This window comes from Mandrillus leucophaeus, unplaced genomic scaffold (assembly GCF_000951045.1).
Source record: "Mandrillus leucophaeus isolate KB7577 unplaced genomic scaffold, Mleu.le_1.0 Scaffold443, whole genome shotgun sequence".
Classification (NCBI taxonomy): Eukaryota; Metazoa; Chordata; class Mammalia; order Primates; family Cercopithecidae; genus Mandrillus; species Mandrillus leucophaeus.
In genome coordinates, this window is record NW_012104732.1 from 2,606,026 (window position 1) to 2,633,750 (window position 27,725).

General features: G+C 38.1%; 1 protein-coding gene across 1 annotated transcript; it reads right to left on the bottom strand.

Moving 5' to 3' along the window:
- Positions 1-1,802: 1,802 nt before the first annotated feature.
- Positions 1,803-27,657, bottom strand: NDFIP1 (Nedd4 family interacting protein 1). The gene is made up of 8 exons (XM_011994166.1): positions 27,628-27,657; positions 24,029-24,116; positions 23,581-23,711; positions 20,104-20,191; positions 18,087-18,211; positions 15,313-15,379; positions 11,204-11,309; positions 1,803-4,495 (listed from the first exon to the last, which is right to left on the bottom strand). The coding sequence occupies exons 1-7, from the start codon at positions 27,655-27,657 to the stop codon at positions 11,206-11,208; spliced, it is 633 nt and encodes a 210-aa protein (XP_011849556.1). The 3' UTR covers positions 1,803-4,495; positions 11,204-11,205.
- Positions 27,658-27,725: the final 68 nt, after the last annotated feature.

The following is a 27,725-nucleotide window of genomic DNA, read 5'->3' on the forward strand; positions in this document are numbered from 1 at the left end:
AAAAAAAGAAACAGGCTTTAGTAAAAACAGGTATAAAAATTAACCCAAAGCCTTTGAGTAACGTATTTATCCTACAAGTAGAAAATTTCGAGAATAACTGGAGGACTGAGGGGATTAAAATGCCATGCAGTAGATGGACTATTTCAGATTTTATAGTCAGGGAAACTGGCCTTGGGAGGACAGCTCTCAATTCATATACTTTACATAAGAGCAGTTCTTTCCATAGGCCATAAAGTTGTAGGTGATACAATAAACTGGGTTATAAAATAGCTTCTTTTTAGAATGGAGATGATACAAAATCAATTTCTACAACCATCATTTCCTCCTGAAAACCTCTTTTACATTAAACCTAAACTTACTCTCCCTTTTGGGAATTCCCAGTGTATTTCTATGAGATGTCTTCCACGTTAATAGCAGGGCCTACAAAGAACCAACGTGCAGACGCTACTTGTCAAAGAGCGCTTTCTGTAGGTAGTCTAAAAGAACACAACTATACACATACACAAACGTGTACAGGTAAACGCAAAAGGAAAAAGGAGATGCAAGAGTACTGTACTACTGCTTTAACAAATGCTCTCACGCAATCCACCTTATCCATCTTATAGGCTAGAAATACTATTTAGGCTTTAAAATATGCCAAAAAAAATTTTTTTAAATATACAAACCATCTGTGGAAGCATATTTTGCCTTCTGCTATGACCCTCATCATCCCTCAGATCATATTCTAAAAGCCTGAGAGGTGAAAATCTTCTAAATAGCTGAACCACCCACAGAACCTGAAAATTATTATACATTTTGCACATGATTAACCTATATTCACCACTGAGGTTTAACCAAGAACCAGATTCAGGTAGGTAATAGGGGTCACAATTACTTTTTCATAAAATATACCCTCCTACTGGCCAGGTGAGGTGGCTCACGCCTGTAATTCCAGCAGGCCGAGGCAGGCGGATTCCTTGAGCCCAGGAGTTCAAGACCAGTCTGGGCAACACGGCAAAACCCTGTCTCTACTAAAAATACAAAAATTAGCCGGGTGTGGTGGCACATGCCTGTAGTCCCCGCTACTTGGGAGGCTGAGGTGGGATGACTTGAGCCTGGAAGGTGGAGGTTGCAGTGAGCTGAGATCACGACACTGTACTTAAGCCTGGGCTACAGAGTGAGACCCTGTCTCAAAAAAAAAAAAAAAAAAAAAATCTATTCATCCATCTCTACAAACACACATACACACACCCTCCTACTTTACATAAATGTACAATTCTATGTCTATTCTTAGCATGTTTTAAGTTAAAATTAGATTACTGATGTTTACAAGCACGGCCAAATGATCTTTTTCATTTTATGTCAGTGTTTACACACCAACCCTTCAGCAGGCTGGGACAATGGGAAGAGGGCATTGGACTGGATGTAAAGCCTGAGGCCAGGGGTTTAGTTTTGCTGGGGTCTAGTTTTGTCGATTCTCACCTCAGAATCTTGCCCCCTCAGGCAATCACTCAAATTGAAGTATCACTTCTATTGGTCCTGATACTCCACTTCAGTAATTTATTTCTTCCTTTGAATGTAAACCATTTATAGCTAAGTAGAGTATATTTTAGTAAAAGAACACAGTGAAGACCAAGCAAAACTTCATCTGTACTAATAATGACTCACGGTGGGCCAGAGCTCAAGTCAGATTTGTAGTAAGAAAGCAAAGGGGAAAAAAAATCATTTACTTCACTAAAAATTTTGTTGTTTCTTTAAAACTCTAAACAAAATCGATCCTATTAGTAAAGATATTCATTCTTATTGTTTTTTTAACAAGCAAATTTTAATAATGCCTTTTATTTCTATACAAAGCAATGTAACTTTCTGAAAAAAAAAATGACTATACAGAACCCTTTAAACATAGGAGTACAGAGTTTCAAATGGCAACAAGAAGTTAAGAAACACAGGCCACTGTGTCGTTACGGGTGAATCCTAGTTGTCCTGTAGCCCAAGGTCCGAGCTAGTTTACTCCATAACCTTAATAACCACGGTTCCTATGAATACCTTTCTAAAACCATTTATTATAAAATCTCACCCTTTATCCATTATCAGTATTAACGTATCCAAGTGAGAAAGAAAATGGGAGAGAAAAATGAGACTCAACAATGCAGCATGAACATTTTCATCCTGAATACCAGTGAGGACTCCAGATGATATATGGTGCCAACTTTATGTGCCTCAAAAGATTTTAACTTTCAGAACATTTAAACGATTAAAGAGAAATCATCCTCTTGACTAGGTATTTTAAAGCACATCAAACTGTAGGTTTACATTTGACAAAGTCTTATGGACTACCAAATATGTAGAAATAGGAATTCCAAATATTTCAGTTCGTTGAATATACAAAACCAAATAAGGCACAAGGACCTGAAGAATAAACACAAAGCTAGTCTACAATGTTTGAGTTAATGTGATTTAGGACCCTTCTATTTTGTTCTGCAAGATAATTTACATAGTTCTCTCTGCTATATGTGTCCACATCTATTCAGATTGTTACGGACCTTTTCATTCTGGAACTTAAAACATTATAGGCCATACAAAATTCCAAACTCCATTGTTGATATAATCTGATTCAAAATGAAAAAAAAAAAAAATCTTCAAAGAAGCTTTCATAAAACTCCCTCCTCTATTATCAAATATAACTTCTGAACAAGAACACACTATACTATTATTCATAATAATCCACAAACTGGTTGGAAAGATCATTGAAATGTCAATCCAGGAGGCTCCTAATTTTCCTGTTTGGCTTTCAAACAACCCACAATTCTGTGCATTATATACTGACATCCTAAATGACTTCCTATGCTGATTCTGGATATTCACACACAGCAGATGAATGGACATTTGCAGCTATCAGACTGTGCTGGTGCTGATTTGTGTAGTAATTTGACCATCTTGGTGTATTTTTTCTTTATATTTCTTAAATAGAAAATTAAAAAAATCAAATGGCTGATATCATAAAAACCACTGGTCTCTAAATGTAACATGGAGACAAGAATAGAAATCAGGAGAAATGAGGAATCTTTAATTTCAACTGACTGAATGCTCACAGGACTCAAACTAGTTGGTGCATTCAACTGAGAAAAAGAACAAATGAGAACATGCAGAAAACACTGGAAATAAATCATCTAAAATTATGTCTAAAAATTAAAGCATAATTAGGAATTCCAGAATGATTTAAGATCTCTACAACTCCTCTCTACTTTTTTAGTCCATTATCTTTTACAGAACCAATGTTCATATACATTTTTAGGAATGTATTTAGTAGGATATGAAAGAAGAGGACTTCTTGTGCTGAAAATGAAGAAAAAAAACCTGATCCAACATTAGCTTTTTAATCACATCTACTGAATTATTCCCTAAGATTAGAAAAAATTGCCTTAGCAATCAACAAATGCAAGCCAAGAAATTAAGCACTAATCTACAGTAAAAGGTGCTACACAAGAGATATTTATTAATGTTCTGTTGTATTTACAGTTTTAACATAGCAAACCAAGATGAATTACCACTTGGGCAGAAAGCACATCATTCTACATTATAACCCACTGGTTTCTGCTAACACATTGTAAAAGCAAGTAGTACAGTATGTTAGGGATCATCTCAAAAGTTCCAAGCTACTTCTTTGCTCCTAAGTACCTAATCCTCTCCTTACTCCCAGCCTTTGGCCTAATCATCAGGAGATAAAAGGAAAATAAGGGGGGGTGGGGGTGGGGATGGGGGTGAGGGACTCTAATTATAGAGTGTCAAGAATTACATTTTAGTAATTAAGTTTCATTTGTATCCTAGTCCTTTCTATTTTATACAGTGACAACACCTTTAGAATCCCTTAGGTACAATAAAGTATTGCAAAATTGTGAATACAGGCTATAAAAAATTAACGCTTATTATTTGCCAATTAAAGACATATTTTTGACCACACCTTAAATGTATTTTTGCACTATGATTTTGCTTCCAGGTGTTCACACAGAATTGAATAAATTTCTAGATTAATTTGAACAGCAAATATGGATTATGTGCAAAAACACAGTAACAAAAGTTTAACTTTTGAGAAAACCCCTTTAAAATGGCCAGCATTATACATATCTTACAATAAAATATTTAATTCCAAGTTCACTTTGAGATGGAGGATGAATAAAGCAAGACTGCCCCCTACTGACTACAGGGACATGGCTCATGCTACTTAAAATGACTACAAACAATATATAAGGCGTTATTAATACATCACAGACTTGATTGCAAGAGCTTTTTCAAACATTAACCACTAATGATTCAATGATTACAGAATTCTGCATTAACTATTAAAATTTTACACCTAGGAACAAATAGAGAGAAATGATCTTTTCAACAGTACTTTATTTTTTTAAAGCAGGTGATTATTCCTCTGTGTTCTGCATCTTGATTCACTTCCTGCAGGTGTTCTCTTGCTTCTTGAGAGAGAATTCATAAATGCAGGAAGGCCTTTGCCAGAAAACATCTGCCAGAGAAGGATATTGAATATTGAAACTCTAGTTAGCTTGTTATTTTGGCTAAGAGAAGGATGTAGTCACAAAAGAAGGCAGGATGTTTGGAGACACAAGTGCATTTTAACATAGTTTTAAGATTACTGTATACTGACATCATGGTATTCAATAAACATTAAAATTTCAGTTCTTAAAGTTATCAAGGCCTCTAGAACTAGAAAAAACTGGAATGCTTTTTCTAAAAACTCCTGAAGTCAGGAGTCTCTCTTTCCAAACCTCTTAACAAAAGAATAGAATGGAAGCAGTGCTACTGCATCCCACACTTAGCCCTGTCAGCAGTGACTGTAACTTGGGACAGAGAGCATAATCCAAGTGCACAGGTAATTTTCCTAATATACCTGAAGCTACTGTTTACCCTAACAATTCCACTAGATATTGCACAAGGAAGATTTCCAGTAAGGGTGTCAACGATGTCATGCTATACCTCAATTGAGCATGGCAAAATTAGAAAACAAGGATAAACTCACAGGTACCACAAATACTTTTAAAAAACAAGTCTTCCAAAAAAGTCATTGTATTTTGGGGGCATGTTTCTCTTAAAATAATATATGTAGTTTCAAACTGATTTTAAGAAAGGAATGTATCCGACTGAAATATATGCTCTCAAAATAATGCCTATGCATTTTACTAAATGCAGTTTTCATCTAATACTTTGAGGCATTTCTGTACTAGTACATTGTTTTGGTTCTCATGAAAATAACTTGCGAAAAACTACAAGTAATTCCCTATATTAACAATAAAAGAAGAAATATTAACAACAAAAGAAACACTAAAGAGATACATTTACTGCTTAATAAATATTTATTGAGAAACTATTTTGTGGTACTCAGCAACAAGTAAGAGTTGGATGGGCTCACATATAGGTCCATAACTTACTTTTCTATCCCCCAGATTACTGTAAAAGCCACAGGAAACTCTTCTGTGTCTTTTCTTTCTTTTCTTTCGGAGACAAGAGTCTGTCACTCAGGCTGGAGTGCAGTGGCGCGAGCTTGGCTCACTGCAACCTACACTTCCGGGGCTCAAGCCATACTTCTGCCTCAGCCCCCCAAGTAACTGGGACTAACAGGTGTGCGCTACTATGCCTGACGTCTTCTGTATCTTTTCTGATTAATTACTGCATAAATATTTAAAAGGCTGCCAAAATTGGAGAGACACTACAAACACACTGGAGGAAATTAACATATTTTAATATTATCAACATTTTTCCAAACTATAAATTCACTTGTATTGTGATTTGAAGTAAACCACTGAAACTGATACAAGGACATCTTTTCTTTAGATTGAGATATAAGAGACTGAAAGACCTCGGAAAGCACAGAGACAGAGACACAAGAATATAAGGAATTCTAAAGCCAAGTAGAAGCAAAAAGAAAATTGGCAGATGAATATTAAATGAACATTTTTGCAATGAGGCCAGACTCATTATAAACATAAGTAATTTCTGTTTTATCAGTTTAATAGATGAAAACTGATGAAACAGTGACTAGTAGGTCAAAACAGAGTTTGCAAGAATATGCAATATGGTACAATTACCTGGTCACTACCTTAGTTTATGATGCTTTAGCATAGGTAAACAGCTTTAATAGATTCCTCAAAGTCAAAGCCTGCCACCCAACAAACATTAAAAATCCCTTTGCTCGTTCAGTAAGAAAAGCAAAAATTAAATTAAATTAAATTAAAATCTCTCAAGAGGACCTAGATAGGTGACCAGTGGGTAATCTCAATCACCACACAATTTCCAAATGAAAGACTGCTAGCAGGCACTGCTGTCTGAGACTTGGAGGCTTGAATGGCAGTGCTACAGAAATGCTGGCAGTACGCAAACTGAAGGACAAACAGATCTTAGGGACTCTGGACCACATTACTAAATTGTAGATCAGATCACTTTGTAAAAAAAAGGAATCCAGTAGCCTACAGATCATTTAATCCTAACAGGAAGACAACCAGTTCTTCTTGGAGATATTATGTAAATTTTGTTTAGCAAAAATTCTACTGGAAACACCATTTCTACTATCTTGCTATCTTATAACACAGTCCAATAAGTAAATCTTTACCTTGAGATGAATTTCCTTTAATAAAAGAGATATTAAGGAATAGGAGAAAAATTACAGAAAAGGAGAAATGAAAGTGTCTGTTATCACATGGAAAAAAATTAAAATATTTGATGCCTAATAGGTACAGGTCACTAGGTCACTTTTTAAATTATGAAGGCCCCTAGTTCATTAATGCTAGGGCTCAAAAAACCTCCTCTTTTTCCTTCTATTTCATATGTAGTTAAAATAAATAATTTTAAAATACATTATGCTTCGTATGTACAAGTGCTTTTGGTACCACACAAATAGTGTTATAAGACACTATTATAACCAATATATAACCAATCAACTGTGTTACCACGTTATTACTGTAGCTAACTCCTCATTCACCTGGCAGCATCAGAGGAGGTGGTAATCCATAAAAATGTATTTTCCAGTGAACTGGTAAATAGGAACAAGTATAAACACTTTACATTTTTTACCATTTCAGGTACAGATGTTTATAGCAGGTTATCTGTTTCTTCTGCCTCCTCGGTCACATACTTTTTTTTTTTTTTTTTTTGAGACAGAGTCTTGCTCAGTTGCCCAGGCTGGAGTGTAGTGGCATGATCTTGGCTCAATGCAACCTCCACCTCCTGGGTTCAAGTTATTCTTCTGCCTCAGCCTCCCAAGTAGCTGGGATTAGAGGTGCACACCACCACGCCCAGCTAATTTTTGCATTTTTAGTAGAGATGGGGTTTCATCATGTTGGCCAGGCTGGTCTCAAACTTCTAACCTCAGGTGACCTGCCCACCTCGGCCTCCCAAAGTGCTGGGATTACAGTCGAGAGCCACCGCGCCCTGCCCAGTCACATACTTCTTGATGGCCACTGTGCACACCTTTAGCAGTTCCTTCTGGCATTTTGTTATGAAGTAGGAAAACAGATAACAGCTTATTAATACATTTTCCCTCCCTTAAGCTTAAACGGACTCTGAAAGGGAACCTGAGAGCTGCCCCTATGATAGTAGTACATGAGCTCTAATGTTTAGCTTTTGTAACATCTACTTGGCTGATTAGAAAGAGGTGTTTCGGGATCACTTCCAGATTGGTTTATTTGTACTATATTTTAGGTAGCCTGACTAGAAAAGTCACTCTTCTTACACCCTTTTGTAGTAAATTGCCAAATCCTAGTACAATATGGAAAGTATTATTTTTCTGTTATGGTGAAGTTATTTTAAAAATTCTGTATCTGTATCTTTCCAGCAAAGTTATTTTAAAAATTCCCTACCTGTGTCTTTCTTCAGCTATCTTTTAACTGGTGACATCTCCATCAAAGAAGTAGAAGTCCATAAAAGAAAATAAAGCTTTTGGGAACACTGACCCCATCTTCTGAAGTTTGTGTTCTCTGATTGGCCATTCCCAGCTTTCTACTTGCATAAACTCTGTATTCTGATCCTTTTGATGACTTCAGGTTGACAATGTCGAGACAGGCAATTTAGCAGAGGAGTCACTAATTTACCAGTGATTTTCCTCAGCAGGAGTTAGCCTAGGTTTTTTTAAACTACATTTTCCCTCTCCCCTACCCCTATCTCCCTAGAAGAATCACTGTACATGACAGTTAGAAATAAGATCAAAGTTATCCTTTAGTAATCTGACTGCCTGCTAGGCAAAAACTCAACAACCTTCCGACAAAATTCAGAGCTCACAATCTCTACAATATGATAACCGACAATGCTGCAACAAAGAAACGACTGGCCAGGTATGTAAAAACAGGAAAATGTAACCCAGAATCAAGAGAAAAAATCCATCAATACAAATAGACTTATCTATCTTGATGTTGGAATTAGCAGATAATGACTTTTTAAAAACTGTGATAAACATAATAAAGAATCCATAGGGAGGAAAAAAAATAAAGCTTTCATACTTCACATGACAGTTTCCTAGTATGTCTTCTAACAAAATTAAACTAAATGTCCTCTGAACTAGAGAAAGAAAGGATTCTACATCTGGATCTGGACATAGTTCTTACCCTTTCAATGGACAAAGGGAACTCAGTCCCATAGGATATTATGGCTTTTCAGGTTCCCTCTGGGGATCCCTGGAAAATTAGTGAAGTCATTAGAATTCTAAAGTCTGCTGTAAGTTCCTCAAACCCTTAATTTAGAGCTCTGAATTCTCTGGGTGTGCCAGGAATGATTTCAAATAAACCAGGGTATCACAGTTAAACAGAAAAGCAAATAAACTCTATTGTGCCCTCCAATGGAGTGCATTCATTTACCTGAGTACGTTTCTGACAACTCTTAATGTATACTCCTGAAGCACCCGCAAGTTCATCACTTCAATCTCCCTTAGCAGTTCCTACAACATTATTATTACTAAGGACTGCCTACTTCAAATCACAACCTCACATGCATAGTTTTAAATTTAGAACATCAAAAAACATTTCAGAAATTTTAGAAAATCCAAACAATAACAACAAAATTTTCAGTAAAGTACCAAACAACACAGGAAAACCGAGACGTTCAGGCTTTCTGTCAACTGGACTGCTATTTCTTATGCTTAGAACCAAGAAGAAAAAGGTATGCAATCCCCTAATAAAGATCCAAATTTCCTTCTAACTGAAGGATGAAGAGAATAGGCAGAGGTGTGATCTCTGTCCATTTAGAAATTCAGAGCTAACATTAAACTACACCTACAGAATCGATGACTTTTTTTAAAAGAGAAAGAAATCTGTCCCCTCAGTATATTTTGGGTGTCAATGTATCAGGGGGAAAATATTAGGTGATTTCAGCATCCTTCATAAGGAGGACTTGTAGCAATCCAATAGTATTAACGTTTGAATCCTTGATAGGTAAAAGTTAAACCTAAGGCTAACTATAAATTCCAATCAGATATATAGATGAAAGATGACAATGGTAACTAAATAAAACTGCAAAGAATATCTAATAAGCCTCTTATGTTCCAGACATAAACAAAGACACATCGTAAGCATTAAGGCCCAGGCCAGTGGTGTGAATGTTCATCTACATCCAGACTGTGTGGCTGAATTCAAATTCATGACATGCTACACATTTTTAAACATGCAAAGATTCCTGTTTTTTAGTAACGAATACTAGTATATATTTCTCTGAAGAAACTAACTTTAAAAGCAGTTTAAGCCTTCTTTACTTACATACATTTAATTATCCATGTAAAATGCTTATTATCTGACACATGGAAAACTCCATGAATGTTAATTTTAGTTTACTATATATACAATGCTTGAAAAAATGTTTGTTATATTCAAGATGGTCTCATTATATTATTCTGTTGCCTAAAGTTTTCAATGCTGTTCTATCACTTGGAAAATGAACTATCGTAGATGCTTTATTTTCTTGAAACATACCTCCTGAGACCACCACAAATCTTCAAAATTGAGAATCTGATTATTAGCATATGATTGCCTATATAAACTGATACTCTGAGAGTACAGAACAAATTCGTGTTCCACGTGGGCTTAGTCTTGCATTGACTCAACATGTCACGGGCTCTATCAATTTGATGGTTCTACTAAATGGACTTGGTGCTCAAGGTTATTTCAGAAACCTGTTTCAACCTGACTTTTTAGCCTTGACCCTCAATACTCCTTTATGCCCCAAATCAAACTACTGTCCTTTGAACAAGCTCCATACTTCCCTATTTTTGCTCTTCACTCTGCCTCAGATGATTCTGAAATTCTTCCCCACACTCTCCACTATCATGTAAAGTTATCTGAACTACTACACCTACCCTTTACAATGCTTTGCCTAAGACCTTCAACTGGACTGGCCCCTAGGTGGTGCTCAAGGTTCTACTCTATAATCAACACAGTCCCCAAAAGTCCCAAGGAACAAACAGCCAAGTCCAAGAAAGTCTATTAGAACTTGTTACCAAAGAGAGCTCTCTCTGGTGTACTCTTTCTCAAGATTCTCTACCTCTTCCTTTAGGCAGCCACTGATGTAAGATGGAATGTCAGCCTCTGGGGAAAATCATGTGTGAATCAAAGAGCCTTGCCAGGGCTTAGTCCTCCTGTTCTAGGCAAGGGAAAAGGTCCTTTCTCTTGTTTTCTTGGGTTTGACCTTCCTTACATTAGAGTGGTATCAGAATGTCAACCTGAAGAAAGCCATCAGGAAAGCCTCAATGACAATTTTAAGAGATGGAAGACTTGGTGGGCTTGTCAGCAGCCCAGATAAATGGAGTTCTTAAAGTATTACACAGTCTCTCCAGGTTCTGGGATTTAGGGGCAGAGACAAGTGATTAGGCCTGAAGGTTTCCTTCTGAATGTCATCCTCTGGAACTGGTACAACAGTAAGCAGGGGATTCAGGATGCTGGATTCAGTCAAGCAGCCAAATATCCTAGCTTTCTGATGACGGCTAAGACCCCTGCCTCTTTCACATTGTCAAAGCACAAAGTAACAATTTCTCCTATGGCAATTTTTCTAATTTGACTTCGTCAATAGCTTTTTGTAAAAATCCCTGTTACCAGACAAGAAACTGCTAAAAGGCAGGGACTGTGCCTTCCTTCCCTTCTCTATATCCCCCTATCACAGCACTTACTCTAAAACTGAACAGAAATCTACAATGTAGCACATGGTTACACTGGGACTAGAATAAATTTTTTTTCTTTAATACCTTTAATAAATAAAGAGAACTCTGGTCCTGGGGAGATTTGAGAAAGTTTCTGGCATCTTCCGAACTTTTGCATAATTGATAAATCCTCTGAGAAACAGGAGAAAGCCTAATTTAAAAAAGAAAAGTATGAATGAATTTATAATTTCCATGGTAAGTCCCCTCCCCAGAAATCCCTCTCCTGATAGCAATACATTGTTATTTTTCTGCTAAAGGTAATCAAAGCATGAGCAATTTCCTCCAGAATCTGCAAAGGATTTTCATACCAAATTATTCATCCTTCAATGAGAAGGTATAATGCAAGAATCAATAGTGTCTTTTGCACATTCAGAATTGAATTGGTCTAAAAAGGAAATAAAAGATGCGGCCAAACATTTACATACGAAAGTCTCATTGAGAAACATATTAAAATCTACCTACTGAGCTCCAAAAAAGCATGCCAATATAATTAACTCCAAACAACAACAACAAAAGAGATCATAACTGTGACTTTCTCAAGTAAAAAGAAAAAATGTAACCTTCCTTGTCATGAGCTGTTTTTTCTGTGGACAGTATATAATGTTGTCCACTAGATGTCAGGATCCCCTTATCTATTACAGCAATTCTCATCGTCTCAACTTGAAACTCTAGTTCTCTTTTTTTTTTTCCCCCGACAGGGTCTTGCTCTGTTGCCCAGGCTGGAGTGCAGTTATACGATCACAGCTCTGTAAGCTTGAACTCCTGGGCCCAGATGATCCTCCTGCCTCTGCCTCCCAAGTAGCTAGGATAACAGGTTCACACCACCATTAGCTGGGCATCAGCTAATTTTAAAATTTTCTGTAGAGATAGGCGTCTCGCTATGTTGCCCAGGCTGGCCTTGAACTCCTAGGCTCAATTGATTCTCCTGTCTCAGCCTCCCAAAGAATTGGGATTATAGGTGTGAACCACTGCACCCAGCCTATTTTTCTCTTCTTAGTAAGACTCTTTTTTGTGTGACGACACCAGAATCTATAACATTCACAAAACTTTGTACCTCTTAAAACTGTCAGCAGAGAGGTGATATGCACCTCCAGTGGAAACTCGGATACTCTTCTTGGCCGCCTTCTTTCAGAGATGGTCTCTGAGCCCTTAGCACATTTTTTTAAAAAACACTTTTACTGGGATACTCGGTGGCAGAAAACTGTACTTGGACAGTTGAACTGATTTTTAGTAGTTACCAAGAGCTGTCAGCTCTGAGCTTGGGGAACATCACTCTGTTTGGCACCCAAAGCAACAAGTGAGTATCGAGCAGGGGTTACCCCTTCAAATACTAAGCTGGGGTATGGTGGTGGGATCTTACTGAACTGGAAGGCACATGACCTATATGGAGGAGACAGCAACAACTCAGCTTTAGCCAAAGGGTGCCATGGGGAATGTAGGCTAGCTTTGCTTGATATTCCAACTTGTAAGAAAAGTAAAAACATTCAGATGCTTTATGTGAAATAATTTTGATTTTTAAAATGTTGGCAACCAATTAAGAAAAACTTTAAAAGTAACTGTGGAACAAATAAACTATAGGCTAACTATAGCTCATGAGCGGCCAGCTTAGGAGCTCTGCATACAGCTCTGCAAGAGCCATGAAACTGGTTCTCTTCAAAAGGGAAGTTCCCAAAATGACCCGAATATTGGGTATAAATGCTCATAAGTGTATCCAAACCCTTATTACTATATATATGTATTTTGAGACGGAATCTTGCTCTGTTGCCCAGGCTGGAGTGCAGTGGCACGATCTCAGCTCACTGCAACCTCCGTCTCTCAGGTTCAAGCCATTCTCCTCCCGAGTAGCTGGGATCACAGGCATGAGCAACTGCACCCAGCTAATTTTTGTAGTTTTAGTAGAGACAGGGTTTCACCATGGTGGCCATGCTGGTCTCGAACTCCTGACCTCAAGTGATCTGCCTGCCTCAGCCTCCCAAAGTGCTGGGATTACAGGCATGAGCCACCATGCCCGGCCAAACTCTTATTTTTTGCATACAAGCAAATGGTACATAGCAAGAATGATCAATGATAAAGTATTATAAAACCACCTCCCATGAAACTTTAATATAGAAAGAGAATCAATCCATTAAATTTCCTTAAATCATTTATGCCATAAGCAATCAATCTGAACATATGCTTAAGGGCTCTTCTTTGGTCCATTCAGGATTTGACTTGGGGAAACAGGGGTGGTCAGCCTTTCTCTTAAAGGTACAGTTTAGAAAACAAGCAAGCCAAGGAACTATTTCTTCTAAATTATTCTCCTGTTGGTCATTTTTATTATTAAAGTTCTCAATAATCAAGAGAGGAAAAAAAATGACTATTTCTCTTTCCTTAGAATTCTAATGACCATTATGCACATGTACCCTAGAACTTAAAGTATAATAATAATAAAAAATAAATAAATAAATTTAAAAAAAAAAGAATTCTAATGACCAATCATAGAGTAGATTATGCTGTTGAGGAGGTGGTAGACGGTGTGATGAATGATTTATATTTTCTAAGTAAAATGTAGGCTCAGCAATGCAAGGCTCTGTTAGTCTTGGCAAAACAGGTCCTGAACTGTTTTGTTTTTAGAGACACACTGTCTTGCTGTCACCCAAGCTGAAGTGCAGTGGTGCCATCATAGTTCATTGCAGGCTCCAACTCCTGGGTTCAAGGGGTCCTCCTGCCTCAGTCTCCCCAGTAGCTAGGACTACAGGCACAAACCACCATGCTTGGCTAATTTAAAAAAAATTTTTGTAGAGATGAGGTCTTGCTATGTTGCCCAGGCTGGTCTTGAAATCCTGGCCTCAAGGTGAAATCCTCCTGACTCAGACTCCCAAAATGCTGGAATTACAGGTGTGAGCCACCATGCCTGGCCCAGGTCCTCAATTTATTAAGCACCTGTCAGGCGTGGGTGCCAGGATGTGCTAGCCAGACCCATTAGCAGCACCACCAACAAGAATCTTAATTAAGGAGGCAACAAGAAGCAAAACAGGAGATAGGAGAAACTGATGTCACAGAAACACAGTGAGGCAATCGCATCGTCTTTAACAGCCACAAGATGGCCCTGTTATTCTTTTGTAGAAATGACAGAAGTGATGGTGGTCTCTCTTACTGTATCATATATATTTTCTTTACAAATAATCAAGAAGCCAACATTGAAATAATTTACTCTAATGTTCATCTCTTTGTTTTAATGTCTAGGAAAAAAATATTTAAAAATAAATGTTTAGCGTAAAAAAAATAATCCAAAGACCAGAAACCTGATATACCTGGTATATATATTTAAAAAAAAAATTCCGGCCGGACATGGTGGCTCACACCTGTAACCCCAGCACTTTGGGAGGCTGAGGCGGGTGGATCACCTGAGGTCAGAAGTTCGAGACCAGCCTGGCCAACATGGTGAAACACCGTCTCTATTAAAAATACAAAAAATTAGCTAGGTGTGGTTGCGGACACCTATAATCCCAGCTACTTGGGAGGCTGGGGAAGGAAAATTGCTTGAACCCGGGAGGTGGAGATTGCAGTGAGCCGAAATCGTGCCATTACACTCCAGCCTGTGCGACAGAGCAAGACTCTGTCAAAAAAAAAAGAGTCCTCTTGCCTATCGTAAAATAATTCTTATTCCCACCAATGGTAAACTAAAGAATTCTGGAAATCCAGTGGTGGTTCTTTCAGAAGTTATGTCTAGTGAGGTTATATATTTTCTGTTTTCTACTGATAGACCCACCAAAGATGGGCCACCTGCACTTACAAGTTAGTTCAACTGGCTGCAGTAAGCCTATAAGCAATTCTGGTTTGAGTTTGTGAATGCTGTGTGGCAATAGCTCACAAGGGGAAAAAACTGACAGATTACAGAGTCATCAGTATACCCCACTGATCACAAGGAGGAGAAGAATGTATGTATAGGTTAGGAAAAACCTATAACCACAAAGAAACTGTTTATTACTCTGCATGTTACTCTGACGGTAACGAAAGACTATTCTTTAAGAAAGCAACATTTTAAAAATGTTTATTAACAATTATTAACATATTACTATACAGTAATCAAGATGAACATTTACTAAAAGTAATTTTACTTATAAAATTTAATGTAATATTTTCTTGCCTTTTCTTACATTAAAAACACTTACCTAAAACCAGGAACACCCACCAGAGCCAGTACTGACCATCAAAATATCCAGGGAAATAGGTGGAAAACTAAAAAATAAGGCAAAACACTTTATAGCAGCTTAACAGACACAATTTCTCATTTTAACTTAAGGGTACACAAAATCACAAAATGCAAGACTGATTCTTTTTTTTTTTTTTTTTTGAGACAGAATTTCCCTCTTATTGCCCAGGCTAGAGTGCAATGGCGCAATCTCGGCTCACTGCAACCTCTGCCTCCCAGGTTCAAGCGATTCTCCTGTCTTAGCCTCCTGTGTAGCTGGGATTACAGGTATGCATCACCATGCCTGGCTAATTTTGTATTTTTGGTAGAGATGGAGTTTCTCCATGTTGGTCAGGTTGGTCTCAAACTCCCTACCTCAGGTGATCCACCTACCTTGGCCTCCGAAAGTGCTGGGATTACAGGCATGAGCTACTGTGCCCGGCAAAACTTACTTGTTCTATCAATGCCATCGCTTAGCCTTTAGAATAATTTTAAAATATAAGTGAAAGTATTTTACATATTACTGGCTTGAAATGGTTACAATAAATGCAAATCTATTTCCTGTCAGAGAAAAGCAATTGTTAAATATGATAGCTTTTAGCTTTATGAACTCCTTATTTTGAAAGTACACAAAAATTTGTTTTTTAGAAAACATTTTTTCCCCACATAATATTTGCTCTTCTAGAAATGTGTTTCAATAATGATCGTTTTACTTTGCTTACTCAGTGCCAAAAGCAATTATTATTATTATTAATTTTAAGAGACAGGATCTCACTATGTTGTCCAGGCTGGATTTGAACTCCTGAGCTCAAGCAATCCTCCCACCTCAGCCTCCTGAGTAGCTGATATCATTGCCTTCTTTCTAATGAGGCCTGACTTTGTTCCTACTCCTCCAGCCTTGTCTTGACTTTGGAAGCTTTATCATGTATACCAGGGTAATCCCCTTCCTTTGCTGGCAACTGGTTTAGGAATGGGCACAGGATGCCATTCTGACCAATGGAAGTTGAGGGCTTCTGAGAAGCTTTCCTGGCTCTTGGAGAAAAAACAGTTCTTTCTAAAGGTGGTAGAAAAAAATTTTTTTAAATAGTTCTTTTTCTTCTCTTGAGCAGTGCTGTGTTTCAATGTAATACTGATACATGAAACTGCCATCTTTTAACCCTGAGGGCATGGGGGGATCTGTGCCAATATGCTGATAGGTCAGCTGACCTTGATGATGTCAAATAGCCACTGACTTAACTAACCTCCTTGTCAGGGACTTGTTTTCAGGGGAAATAAACTTTCCCCATTTAAAATAACAATTAAAAATTTTTTTCTAGGTCATTTTGAGCTAGGTTTTTGTTACTCACAGTCAAAAGCATCCTAACTGATACAAGTTAATTCATTTGATTAATTGTTCTTTTTTTGAGACAGAGTCTTACTCTGTCACCCAGACTGGAGTGCAGTGGCACAATCTCGGCTCACTGCAAGCTCCCCCTCCTGGGTTCACGCCATTCTCCTTCCTCAGCCTCACAAGCACCTGGGACTACAGGCCCCCGCCACCACGTCCCGCTATTTTTTTTTGTATTTTTTTAGTAGAGACAGGGTTTCACCGTGTTAGCCAGGATGGTCTCGATCTCCTGACCTTGTGATCTGTCCGCCTCAGCCTCCCAAAGTGCTGGGATTACAGGCGTGAGCCACCGCGCGCAGCCCATTTAATCCACTTTGTAAATGCAGTTGAAAATTTAGTTAGGGAAAAAAAAAAAGACTGGAATTAATTTTATTTCTCTTTTCCTTGGAGGCTTTGGTGTCCAAGAGTTTAATGTAGTTTGAAAATTAAAATACAGCATTTTATTTGTTAATAAAGTAACAATTAAGATTTAGAGAAGGAATGAAAACCTCTTTAGGGCTTGAGTTCTTAACCTAAAGTCCATTATTATAGATTAGTACATATTAGCTATGTGGGGGAAAAGCTTATAACTTTCATCAGATTCTCAAAGGAGTCTAGAACCCTAAAAACGTTAACAAATGTTTTACAATAAATAAGGTGGCACTACTTAGAAAAACTACAGTGGTCAAGCAACACCCATTAGTCAAGTATGCCAATTTATGATGGATAAATTGTTTTTAAGGTTGATGATAGCAATAAATGTATCTGAAATCAGAGGATACTTTAAAAGCCTAGATCTTTTACAACTTTAAATTACTTCATGCAAATTTAACTAACTGGCAACTCTTAAGTCACTAAAGACATACATCTCTGTAATTTACTTCAGAGGTAGGCTCCTAATGGAGCAATACTTGTTAAACAGTTTTGGCTCCCCAAACATTTTGGCATAAGCAATCCTGGAGGGGAGAGGGGAAGAGAAGGAGAAAAGAAAAGAAGGAAGAAGAGAGAGAGCTAGATTAAAACTGTAACAGAAATGAGAGGAATGGCTGCTTTTGATGAGACATCAAAGGGGTAAATATCCTTCCTTTTATTATAAAAACAACTAATTTCAGAACATATACATTATCATATTATAAACATTAAAAACAAAGCAGATGGTGAACAGTATTAATGATAGACCAGTATTCAATAGCTTTGACAAAAAAACTTGTGTGCATGAACCATTTGCAAATGATTTTGGTTCGGCTTCATCATGAAACCACAGACAAACTAAAAATCATTTAACACGTTGAAATAACTTTTAAAAAAGCAAATGAAAAATCAAATATTCAAAAATATTCTAATTATTGTCCATCTGTAGAGCCCATCTTTTCTGTTGTACAACTTACCCTGACAATCAGGATCCACTTAATTAGAGAGAGACCAAATCCTGAAATGGCCCCATATCTTCCTGCAGCTGAAGTGGTCAGGCAAAAAGACAGGAAAAACCCAATCCAGTTAAAGAGGAATGCCACTGCAAAAGCAGAGGAGGGGAAAGATGTTAGACATGTCCTGTTACCCAAGAACAAGAGTGCCTTACACCTGCCTCTGTTTTAATGACTTTCCAAAGGATAAAAGCCTGTCCTCCACAACCCTCACCATACCTCCTCTAAAACAACCATTCTTCTGTCTTTCCCCAAAAAGCAAACAAGAAAAATTCCTCCCTATCAGGTTTTACACAATTATGTCTACTGTTAGTTACTTTCAAAAACGCCTTAACAGGCTGAGCACAGTAGCTCATACCTGTAATCCTAGCACTTTGGGAGGCCAATGTGGGAGGATCCCCTGAGCCCAGCAGTTTGAGACCAGCCTGAGCACCACAGTAAGACCCATCTCTACAAAAACTGAAAGAAAAAAAAATTAGCTGGGCACAGTGGTGCACACCTGCAGTCCCAGCTACTTGGGAGGCTGAGGTGGGGGGAGCACTTGAGCCCAGGAGGTCAAGGGTACAGTGAGAAGTGACCACACCACTGCACTCCAAATTCAGTCTGGGCAACAGAGCAAGACCTTGTCTCAAAAGGAAAAAAAACAAAAAACAAAAAACAGCAAAAAACAAAAAGCAAACCTTAACAGTCTTCAAACTATATACTTACAACGTCTGCTTTTTTTTTTTTTTTTTTTTTTGAGACCGAGTCTCACTCTGTCACCCAAGTTGGAGTGCAGTAGCATGATCTTGGCTTACTGCAACCTCTGCCTCCCAGGTTCAAGCGATTCTCCTGCCTCAGCCTCCCGAGTGGCTGGGACTACAGGTGTGCACAGCCATGCCCGGCTAATTTTTGTTTTTAGTAGAGACAGGGTTTCTCCGTGTTGGCCAGGCTGGTCTTGAACTCCTAGCCTCAGGTGATCCGCCCACCTTAGCCTTCCAAATTGCTGGGATTACAGGCATGAGCCACTGTGCCCTGGCTTTGACCTCTGCTTTTTTTTTTTTTTGAGACGAAGTCTCGCTCTTGTCACCCAGGCTGGAGTGCAATGGCACGATCTCAGCTCACTGCAACCTCCACCTTCCGGATTCAATCGATCCTCCTGCCTCAGCCTCCTGAGTAGCTGGGATTACAGGCACCTGCCACCACACCCAGCTAATTTTTGTATTTTTAGTAGAGATGGGGTTTCACCATGGTGGCCAGTCTGGTCTCAAATTCCTGACCTCAGGTGATCCGCCCACCTCAGCCTCCCAAAGTGCTGGGATTATAGGCGTGAGCCCCCATGCCCAGCCTGACCTCTGCTTTTTACTGTGTGTGTTATATATATAGTCCAGTAAATAAAATAAATGCATTCAACATTAAATAAGTGCCCCCAAATAATCTGATTCAAGTCACTCGTCCTCCTGTTCTCTGAATTTTGACAACTTATATAACATCACCTCTAAAAGCATTGCATTTTCTTATCTTTCTAATACAACAAATAAAGGAAATGGTTGCTCACTTATATGTGAGGCACACAAAAAGATAAATGCAAAATAACACTAAGGGAGAAAATCAGGCTGACTTTGATCTGTCAGAAAAAAGAAGCTTTCAGAGCAAAATTCATCAAAGGCATTTAATTCCTATTCTACAGATTAAGGATGAGTAGCAGCAATGCAAAAGGGCCCCGTAGACCTGGAAGATGAGGCTTAGCTCATGTAAAAATGCAGCATCCTCATAACTGCTTTAATTATATTTTCCACAGATATTCATGAAAACAGAAGGCAAAGAGAAGGGATATTAGAACAAAGGTATATTAAGCTTTGAACATTCCAGTAAAAGGCACCAAATAAATATAATGTATTAATACATTAGCTCAACTAGTTATTTTAATTCAGTCAGATTCACCCATAATCCAAAGCACTCTGGTTTGGAAGGGGTGGTTCTGCTATGCATACATACTTACTGAAAAAAGTTAACATGAAAATCCCATCATTTCCTATCCTCAGCTGGTCAGCATCATCAAAATCATCCCGACCCACAAAATCCTCATCCTAAATGAAAAGAAAAAGAATTATTTCTAGGCAAAGGGAAGATATAAAGAAAAATGAAGGCGTAAATTTGAGTAGCAAGGAAAAAAGTTATTGCTTTGGCTCAGTTCAAAATTATGAGCATTAAAGGCTCAATGTGTGTTTAAAATTCCATTTTGCATTATTAATATATAATTAGAAAAGAAGCAAATCTTTTTTCTATCCCCAGTGTTCAAAATGAAATTTTCATCTGATAACCTAAGTTCTTTAACAATACACTTCAAACATTTAAAAGTTCACAAAGAACTATTTACTCTTCCTTTAAAAAAATATACCTCAAAAAAAGACAAAAGACAAAATGGACTTACACATTTGGTTTAAATTCTAGAATATCAGTAATCAAGGACCTGTTTAGGACCTAAAATATTAGTAATCCAGGGACTATTAAATAGATAAAATCAGCCAAGTGTGGTGGTGGCTCATGCCTGTAATCCCAGCACTTTGGGAGGCGGAGGAGGACGGATCATGAGGTCAGGAGATCAAAACCATCCTGGCTAACATGGTGAAACCCCGTCTCTACTAAAAATACAAAAAAATTAGCCGGGAGTGGTGGCGGGCACCTACAGTCCCAGCTACTCAGGAGGCTGAAGCAGTAGAATGGCATGAACCCGGGAGACGCAACTTGCAGTGAGCCGATATCATACCACTGCACTCCAGCCTGGGCGACAGAGTGAGACTCCGTCTCAAAAAATAAAAAAAAATAAAAAAAATAAAAAAAATAAATGCTTTACGAGGCTGATATAGGGGAAAAAAGAATAGTACGATCATACACGAATAGTCCACAGAACTGCCCACTGCTCAACTCCATAATCATGTATTTGTATTGGCATACAAGATCTAAAACAATCTCACTTCTAATCTTATCAGCAGATAAGATCTCTTCCATCCTAACTTGATAACATAATATTGCAGATCTAGAAATAACATGATCCTGAACAATACCAACACATGTAGGCTATCTTTTTAACTGATGTAGGTATGTGTTGAGATATTTAAAAATAATTGAATATATACTTAAAAGTGATAGATCTGTACACAGTTCAATGAGGGCTCCTCAAATGAAAAACATTTTAGGGAATATCAAAACTTGTTGTATACAGAAAAGAGTCTCGAAGACCCAAATTGTTAACAGTGGTTTCCCTGGGAAGTGGGAACTAGAGAAAGGGAGGTCGGTGGCAATGGCAGCTTCCTTTTCTAACTTAACGTACTTCCTCTATTGTGTGAAATTTCTATTAAAATGAATTGTTTTATAATTAATTTTTTAAAACATTAAATATCTAGTATTCTTACTTCATATTAGCAGAATAAGGTTTTGCCAAAATTAAAAGCTAACTCTGTTTTTTGCATAACTACTCAAAGATATACTCCAAAAAACACATGGAAGTAACATCTAATAATATTACAAATGCCTTCTTCCTGTCCTCTTGGTATCTCTTCTACCATGATTCCTCCTAGAAATTGTTGCCAAGTTAATGTTTCCAGAACACTACACAAGTCCTCTCATACCCTTGCTCAAAAACTCTGAAGGATTCTCTAAAAGTTGCATATAGAAGTTTAAATACCCCCGTCTAACATTCCAAGGATTCTATAAACAGTTCTAGTCACAACTTTGTATCTCCCTTCACAAACTCTGTGCTCATACAAAGCCAATTACTACATACATAGAACTGCCCTCACCTGGCTGGATTCACACCTGCTTTCTGTGCTTTTTCCCTCTGGAATGTTCTTACTCATCAAAACTCCGGGCCCACATCAAATCACATCTTCCCCTATGATCACCCAGTAAAAAGTTTCAGTTCGTGATGCCCCCTGCTCTTAAGTGTCTTAGTTATCAGTATTTGTGGGCCTCTTACCCTAGTTGGATTTTAGGCTTTTGAGTAACAATGAGGAACAGTGCCTTATACAAAGCTTTTTGCCTATCCACTGTAAAATACACTGCATCTTAGATTTTAAAAGTGCTTTATACATGTCTGCTGAATACTAGAGCCCTTTAAGAAGTTCCTAAATATATACCTGTATCAAATGAAAGTATTCTGAAGAGTTCTGTGATTTATCAGACTAATTTCCATACTGATCTATTTACCATATATTGCAACAGGTCTGCAGAGTACAGTGAAACAAACAAGGACTTTGGATTCTAGAATATCTGGGTTTGGCTTTCATTTCTGCCACTTATCAGTCGTATGACTTTGGGAAAATTACTTTATCTCCCTGGACCTAAATTTTCACATCTGTAAAATGGAGATAATATAATCTCTACCTTTCAAGGTTACTATGAAGACTGGAAACAATATACAAAATACATGAAAGCATCAAGCACAGTACCAAGCATGTTGTTTGCTTCCAATATACAGCAGTTACATTATGATTGTCTTGCCCTTAGACACTAGGGTTCTTAGTTTCTCCCTGGCACCTATAAGAACTGAACACACATCATCACCATTTAAGATCATCCTAGACTGCGCTCATAAACTATTTCTGCCAAGCAATGATTTTAGGAGCTCTGCTCCTCACAGTAGGTGTGGTCTGTAAACAGTCTACTATCTTCAAGCCAAGAGGGGAACTTCTGGGCCTATGCCATCACACTGCCTAGACTAGGTTTCTGTTCTTGCTCATCACTCACTCCAGTTTCTTGCTAGAATAGAGCCTAGAGGCTTGATGGTCCCCACATTTCTGGGGACTTATCCTGCTTCCATTCTCCCAACATCTGATCCAATGCCCTACCTGCATCAACCTCAATCTGGATAAATATTTACAAAATGACAAATACAGCACTTACATATCTGACATCAAGAACCAAGAGTGCCCAATAATCTCCACTGGTTTATATGGCATCCCAATCTCCACCTCCATGAATCTATGTCAAGCTAGATGGAATCTGAACTCACTATGTCCCCACAAATGACATGATTTGGACTGCTGTTAAGAATGGAGTTCATCTAAATCAATGTGAAGATCTCTTTTATGAGTTTAATTCTATAAATTTGAACATATTTATTATCTTCCTAGACCTCCTTAGCAGCTATCCACCCAACAGCAAAATATTAAGTGTGCAGAATCAAGGAAACGTTACTGTGCTCCTGCTTCAAGATACTTCAGCCATCCCAGGAGACTTGAAAAAGTAGTGGCAATAGGAGAGATAAAGGAAAAATGAGCAGGTTTGACTAGTAATTTACCTTGTCATTTTTAGGAAGAGATGAGTTTATTATCCCAAAAGCAAATATACCTGATTTTTTAAATTAGCTCTACTTTCACTAATCAATACAATCATAAGTAATGAATCAAAATTGGACAATGAAAATAACTTAATTCCCATAGAGCAGCCATCAAGTAACATGGCAAATTATACTCACTCTCCCAGGAACCAAAGGGATAGTAGCTTCGGCCTTGGTCCGCTCCGCTTCATCATAACTGGGCAGTGTTGTAGCTACATTGTAAGATGGGGGCTTTGGAAACCCAGACTCATCCTTGTAGTCAAAATATGCTGCAGAATTTTAACAGTCACAATTTTTTGATGATTAGCTGAATTGAAATAAAAGGAGTTCCACTAACTCTAGCAGACAAAACCCAGCCATTCTCTTAAGAGTACATATATAACAATTGAACCAAAAGACATTTCTAGATGAACGTCTAAGAGACTGGGGGTGATTTTTAAATGTATCCACTTCTCAATTATTTAAAATCCAGACTCGCTTTGTAACCGTTCTTCCGACTGGTTCTGAAACGTTTTTTTTTTAAACTGTAATGTCAAAGCGCAGAGTGTTTTTAAGGATTCCGTAATCACTTTGCCCTGTTACCTACCTGCGCTCTCTGCAGAAATGCTGCTGTAAGGTGGAGGAGCATCACCGGCAGCCTGTTCAGGTTCTCCAGACTCTTCTTCATTCTGTAACTAAATAAAAATTTCATATTTTAATGCAAGCATAAAGCCAATTAGAAAGATAAGAACCCAAAAACTGAAATAAATAGCCTTTCTAGAAAGCTATTTAGCAATGTATTTTGAAAGCCTTGATACACAAATCCTTTAAGAATTCTACTCCCAGGAAGTTATTCTATGAAAATATTCAAAGAGGCAAAAAGGGTACATATAAGTGTTGTGTCAGCAAAAATTAGAAACAACCTAAATTCCAATCATAGGAGACAAATTATAGTACATCTCACAAAGGACTACTAAACGGCCATTAAAAATTAAATTTCGCCATCCTGGCCAACATGGCAAAACCCCATCTCTACTAAAAATACAAAAATTAGCCAGGCATGGTGGCACACTCCTGTAGTCCCAGCTGCTCAGGAGGCAGAGGCACAAGAATCATTTTAACCTGGGAGGCGGAGGTTGCAGTGAGCTGAGATGGTACCACTACACTCCAGCCTGGGCAACAGAGCGAAACTCTGTGTCAAAAAAATACACATTAAATTTCAGCCAGGCATGGTGGCTCACACCTGTAATACTAGCACTCTGCGAGGCCTAGGCAGGTGGGATCGCTTGAGATTCGGGGAGCTTAGGAGTTCAAGACTAGCCTGGGCAACATGGCAAAACCCTGTTTCTAAAAAAAAACAAAAATTACCTGGGAGTGGTGGCATGCACCTGTGGTCCTAGCTACTCAGGAGGCTGAGGCAGCAGGACGGCTCGAGCCCAGGAGGTCGTGGCTGCAGTGAGCCGAGATTGTGCCACTGCCCTCCAGCCTAGGTGACAGAGTGAGATCATGTCTTTAAAAAAAAAAATTAAATTTCATTACTCAAATAGGTATTTATGGTGTACTATTATTACATGAAAATAGCTAAATTTGCCAAACAATATGCATCATATATTCTTTTTTAAAAAGGCAGAGATATAATGGAAAAGAGGCCTAGAATGAGACATTTACAGTTCAACACTGTTATTTCTAGGTAATAGGAGTACAGGGGAATTTTTCCTTTTTGTTGTGTATCTGCATGTTCAAATATTTTGTAGTGAATATTTATCACTTGTATACTTTTTTTTAGAGAGACAGGATCTCATTCTTGCTGCCCAGGCAGGAGTGCGGTGGCACAATTATACCCTGGCTTTTTTTAAATTTATTTTTTGTAGAGATGGGGTCTCCCTGTGTTGCCCAGGCTGGTTTCCAACTCCTGGCCTCAAACGACGTATACTTTTTTAAAGTTAGAAAAATAATCTGTTAAGACAAAAGACAAATCACAGACAAACCATGTTACCATTATATTTAGCATGCACACCAAATTAAATCTTAAATAACTGAGACATTTATGAAAACATAAAATTCTCCCTAATTCTACATATATCTGTCAATCGATAGGATTCCCTTTTCCCTATCTCAGCAACTTTTCTGCCAGTCAAATCTTCAATTTATTTATTATTTTTTATATTTTTGAGACGGAGTCTCGCTCTCTCGCCCAGGCTGGAGTGCAGTGGCGCGATCTTGGCTCACTGCAAGCTCCGCCTCGCAGGTTCACGCCATTCTCCTGCCTCAGCCTCCCCAGTAGCTGGGACTACAGGCGCCTGCCACCACGCCTGGCTAATTTTTTTTGTATTTTTTAATAGAGACGGGGTTTCACTGAGTTAGCCAGGATGGTCTCAATCTCCTGACCTTGTGATCCGCCTGCCCCAGCCTCCCAAAGTGCTGGGATTACAGGAGTTAGCCACCGGGCCCAGCCTTCTTCAATTTTTTTAAATAACTCACACCAAAAGTGTCTGCTGTTGCTAGTCTGTATAGCCTACACAAGTCATCTTCACAGAATAAAGACATTTCATTTGGTTTTTCGAGTCCAGTGTGACAATGAACTACATTAAGTTAAAAGATGAGCTGACTGGGACTAGGAGTCAATCTGGAAATTAATAACAGAATATTTAGTGATATAACTGATGTAGGGGTCTAGTCCTGGCTTCAGTATCATCAGGATATACAGAGCCAACTGACATACTTGTAAAATACATACCACCTCTAAACCATACTGCTATAAAGAACTCTATCTTGAATTGAGACAGAAAAACAGAGAGGCTGAGGTGTACTAACATGAAGTAAGGCTCCATAATCCATTAAATTTTTTTTTTTTTTTTTTTTGAGATGGAGTTTCACTTTTGTGGCCCAGGCTGGAGAGCAATGGCGGGATCTCGGCTCACTGAAACCTCCACCTCCCAGGTTCAAGTGATTCTGTTGCCTCAGCCTCCGAGTAGCCGGGACTACAGGTGTGTGCCACCAGGCCTGGCTAATTTTTGTATTTTTAGTAGATGTTGGCCAGGCTGGTCTCAAACTCCCAACCTCAGGTGATCCGCCTGCCTTGGCCTGCCAAAGTGCTGGAATTACAGGTGTGAGCCATTGTGACCAGCCATAATCCAATAAATTTTAAGTGATCATCTCAATCTCAAATACTATTCAAAAACAGATGTCAATAAATTTTTCTGACTAATACTACAAAAGCTTCAATTTCAAATGAATTCCTGTGTCAAATTCTCATCAGCATCTACCATCTGGGTACATTTTTTCGAATCCTAGTAATCTAATATTAAACTTAAGGTACGCCCAAAATAACTGTATTGTAACCTAAGATAATTTTTCCTTTTAAACAAATACATGTGGTCAAAATAGCTGCAGTAAACCCAAATGCTCCTGGGACACTGAACTAGTGAATTATTTAAAGAGAGTTCTTGGGACAACAGTTCACCTAAAATACTGGTTTCAACATTATTTGAAGCTCTTGGCAAGGTATTCTTAGCCTCCTCATACCTAACCACTCTTGTGCTGTGGGAAGGTCACCAAAAGAAGCAGAAGAGTCAGCAGCAAGAACAGAGGCAAATACGGACTTTTTGAAAATGTTCCCTTAATATACTGTAGCCAGTAATGAACTTCATTTAAATCTAGCTTGGTTTATATCTAACCCGTTTTATATTTCCTGAGCTTGGTGTCAAAGTAATCACATTACCTCTGCATAATTTAGGTCTCAGAAAGGAAGCATGACAATTCTAAGAAATACAGAAATCCAAAGAAGAGGTTAAGAGGTCTTCTATGACAATATTTATAAGATAGGCTGCCTGTCTCCTGGCAACTTGGAAACGTTAAATTCAATCATCCCCCACCACAGTAAAAGATGACAGTGCAAATAAATTCCAGCCTTCTTAGAAACGCCAATTTTCACTTTGATAAGGAAAAAAGAAACACTTCTATGTGAAGAGTTTGCTCCATTAAAATTCACTACTTTAGAGTAGTGTACTTTTTTCAATTAAAAAAAAGAAAAAGAAAAACAATTTAAAACACCATTATGACTATGGTATAATCCCAAGACCTCACTATACAGGCTTCCCACTCTGGCTTATTTCTATAATGCTGGTGTTAAGATTAGGCTCCATCAAGAAAGCTGTTTAAAACAAAACACTGCAAGGTAGGGGGATTGGGGGGAGAGGAAATCACCTTCAAAAAGAGGTATTTAGTGACCGCCATCTGCATGAATAATAACTTGCTGAACAATGGAATTCTTAAATATACATCTTTTTACACTTCGGGGGCAA

Excerpts from the sequence above, each read along its gene's own strand:
- NDFIP1 (XM_011994166.1), bottom strand. The coding sequence starts at position 27,657 with ATGGCGGTCACTAAATACCTCTTTTTGAAG. Across the intron at positions 18,212-20,103 it reads TTTCATGTTAACTTTTTTCA|TGGCATTCCTCTTTAACTGG; the intron begins GTAAGTATGTAT and ends CTGCTTTTGCAG. Across the intron at positions 15,380-18,086 it reads AGTGGATCCTGATTGTCAGG|TTTTCCACCTATTTCCCTGG; the intron begins GTAAGTTGTACA and ends CTTATTTTTTAG.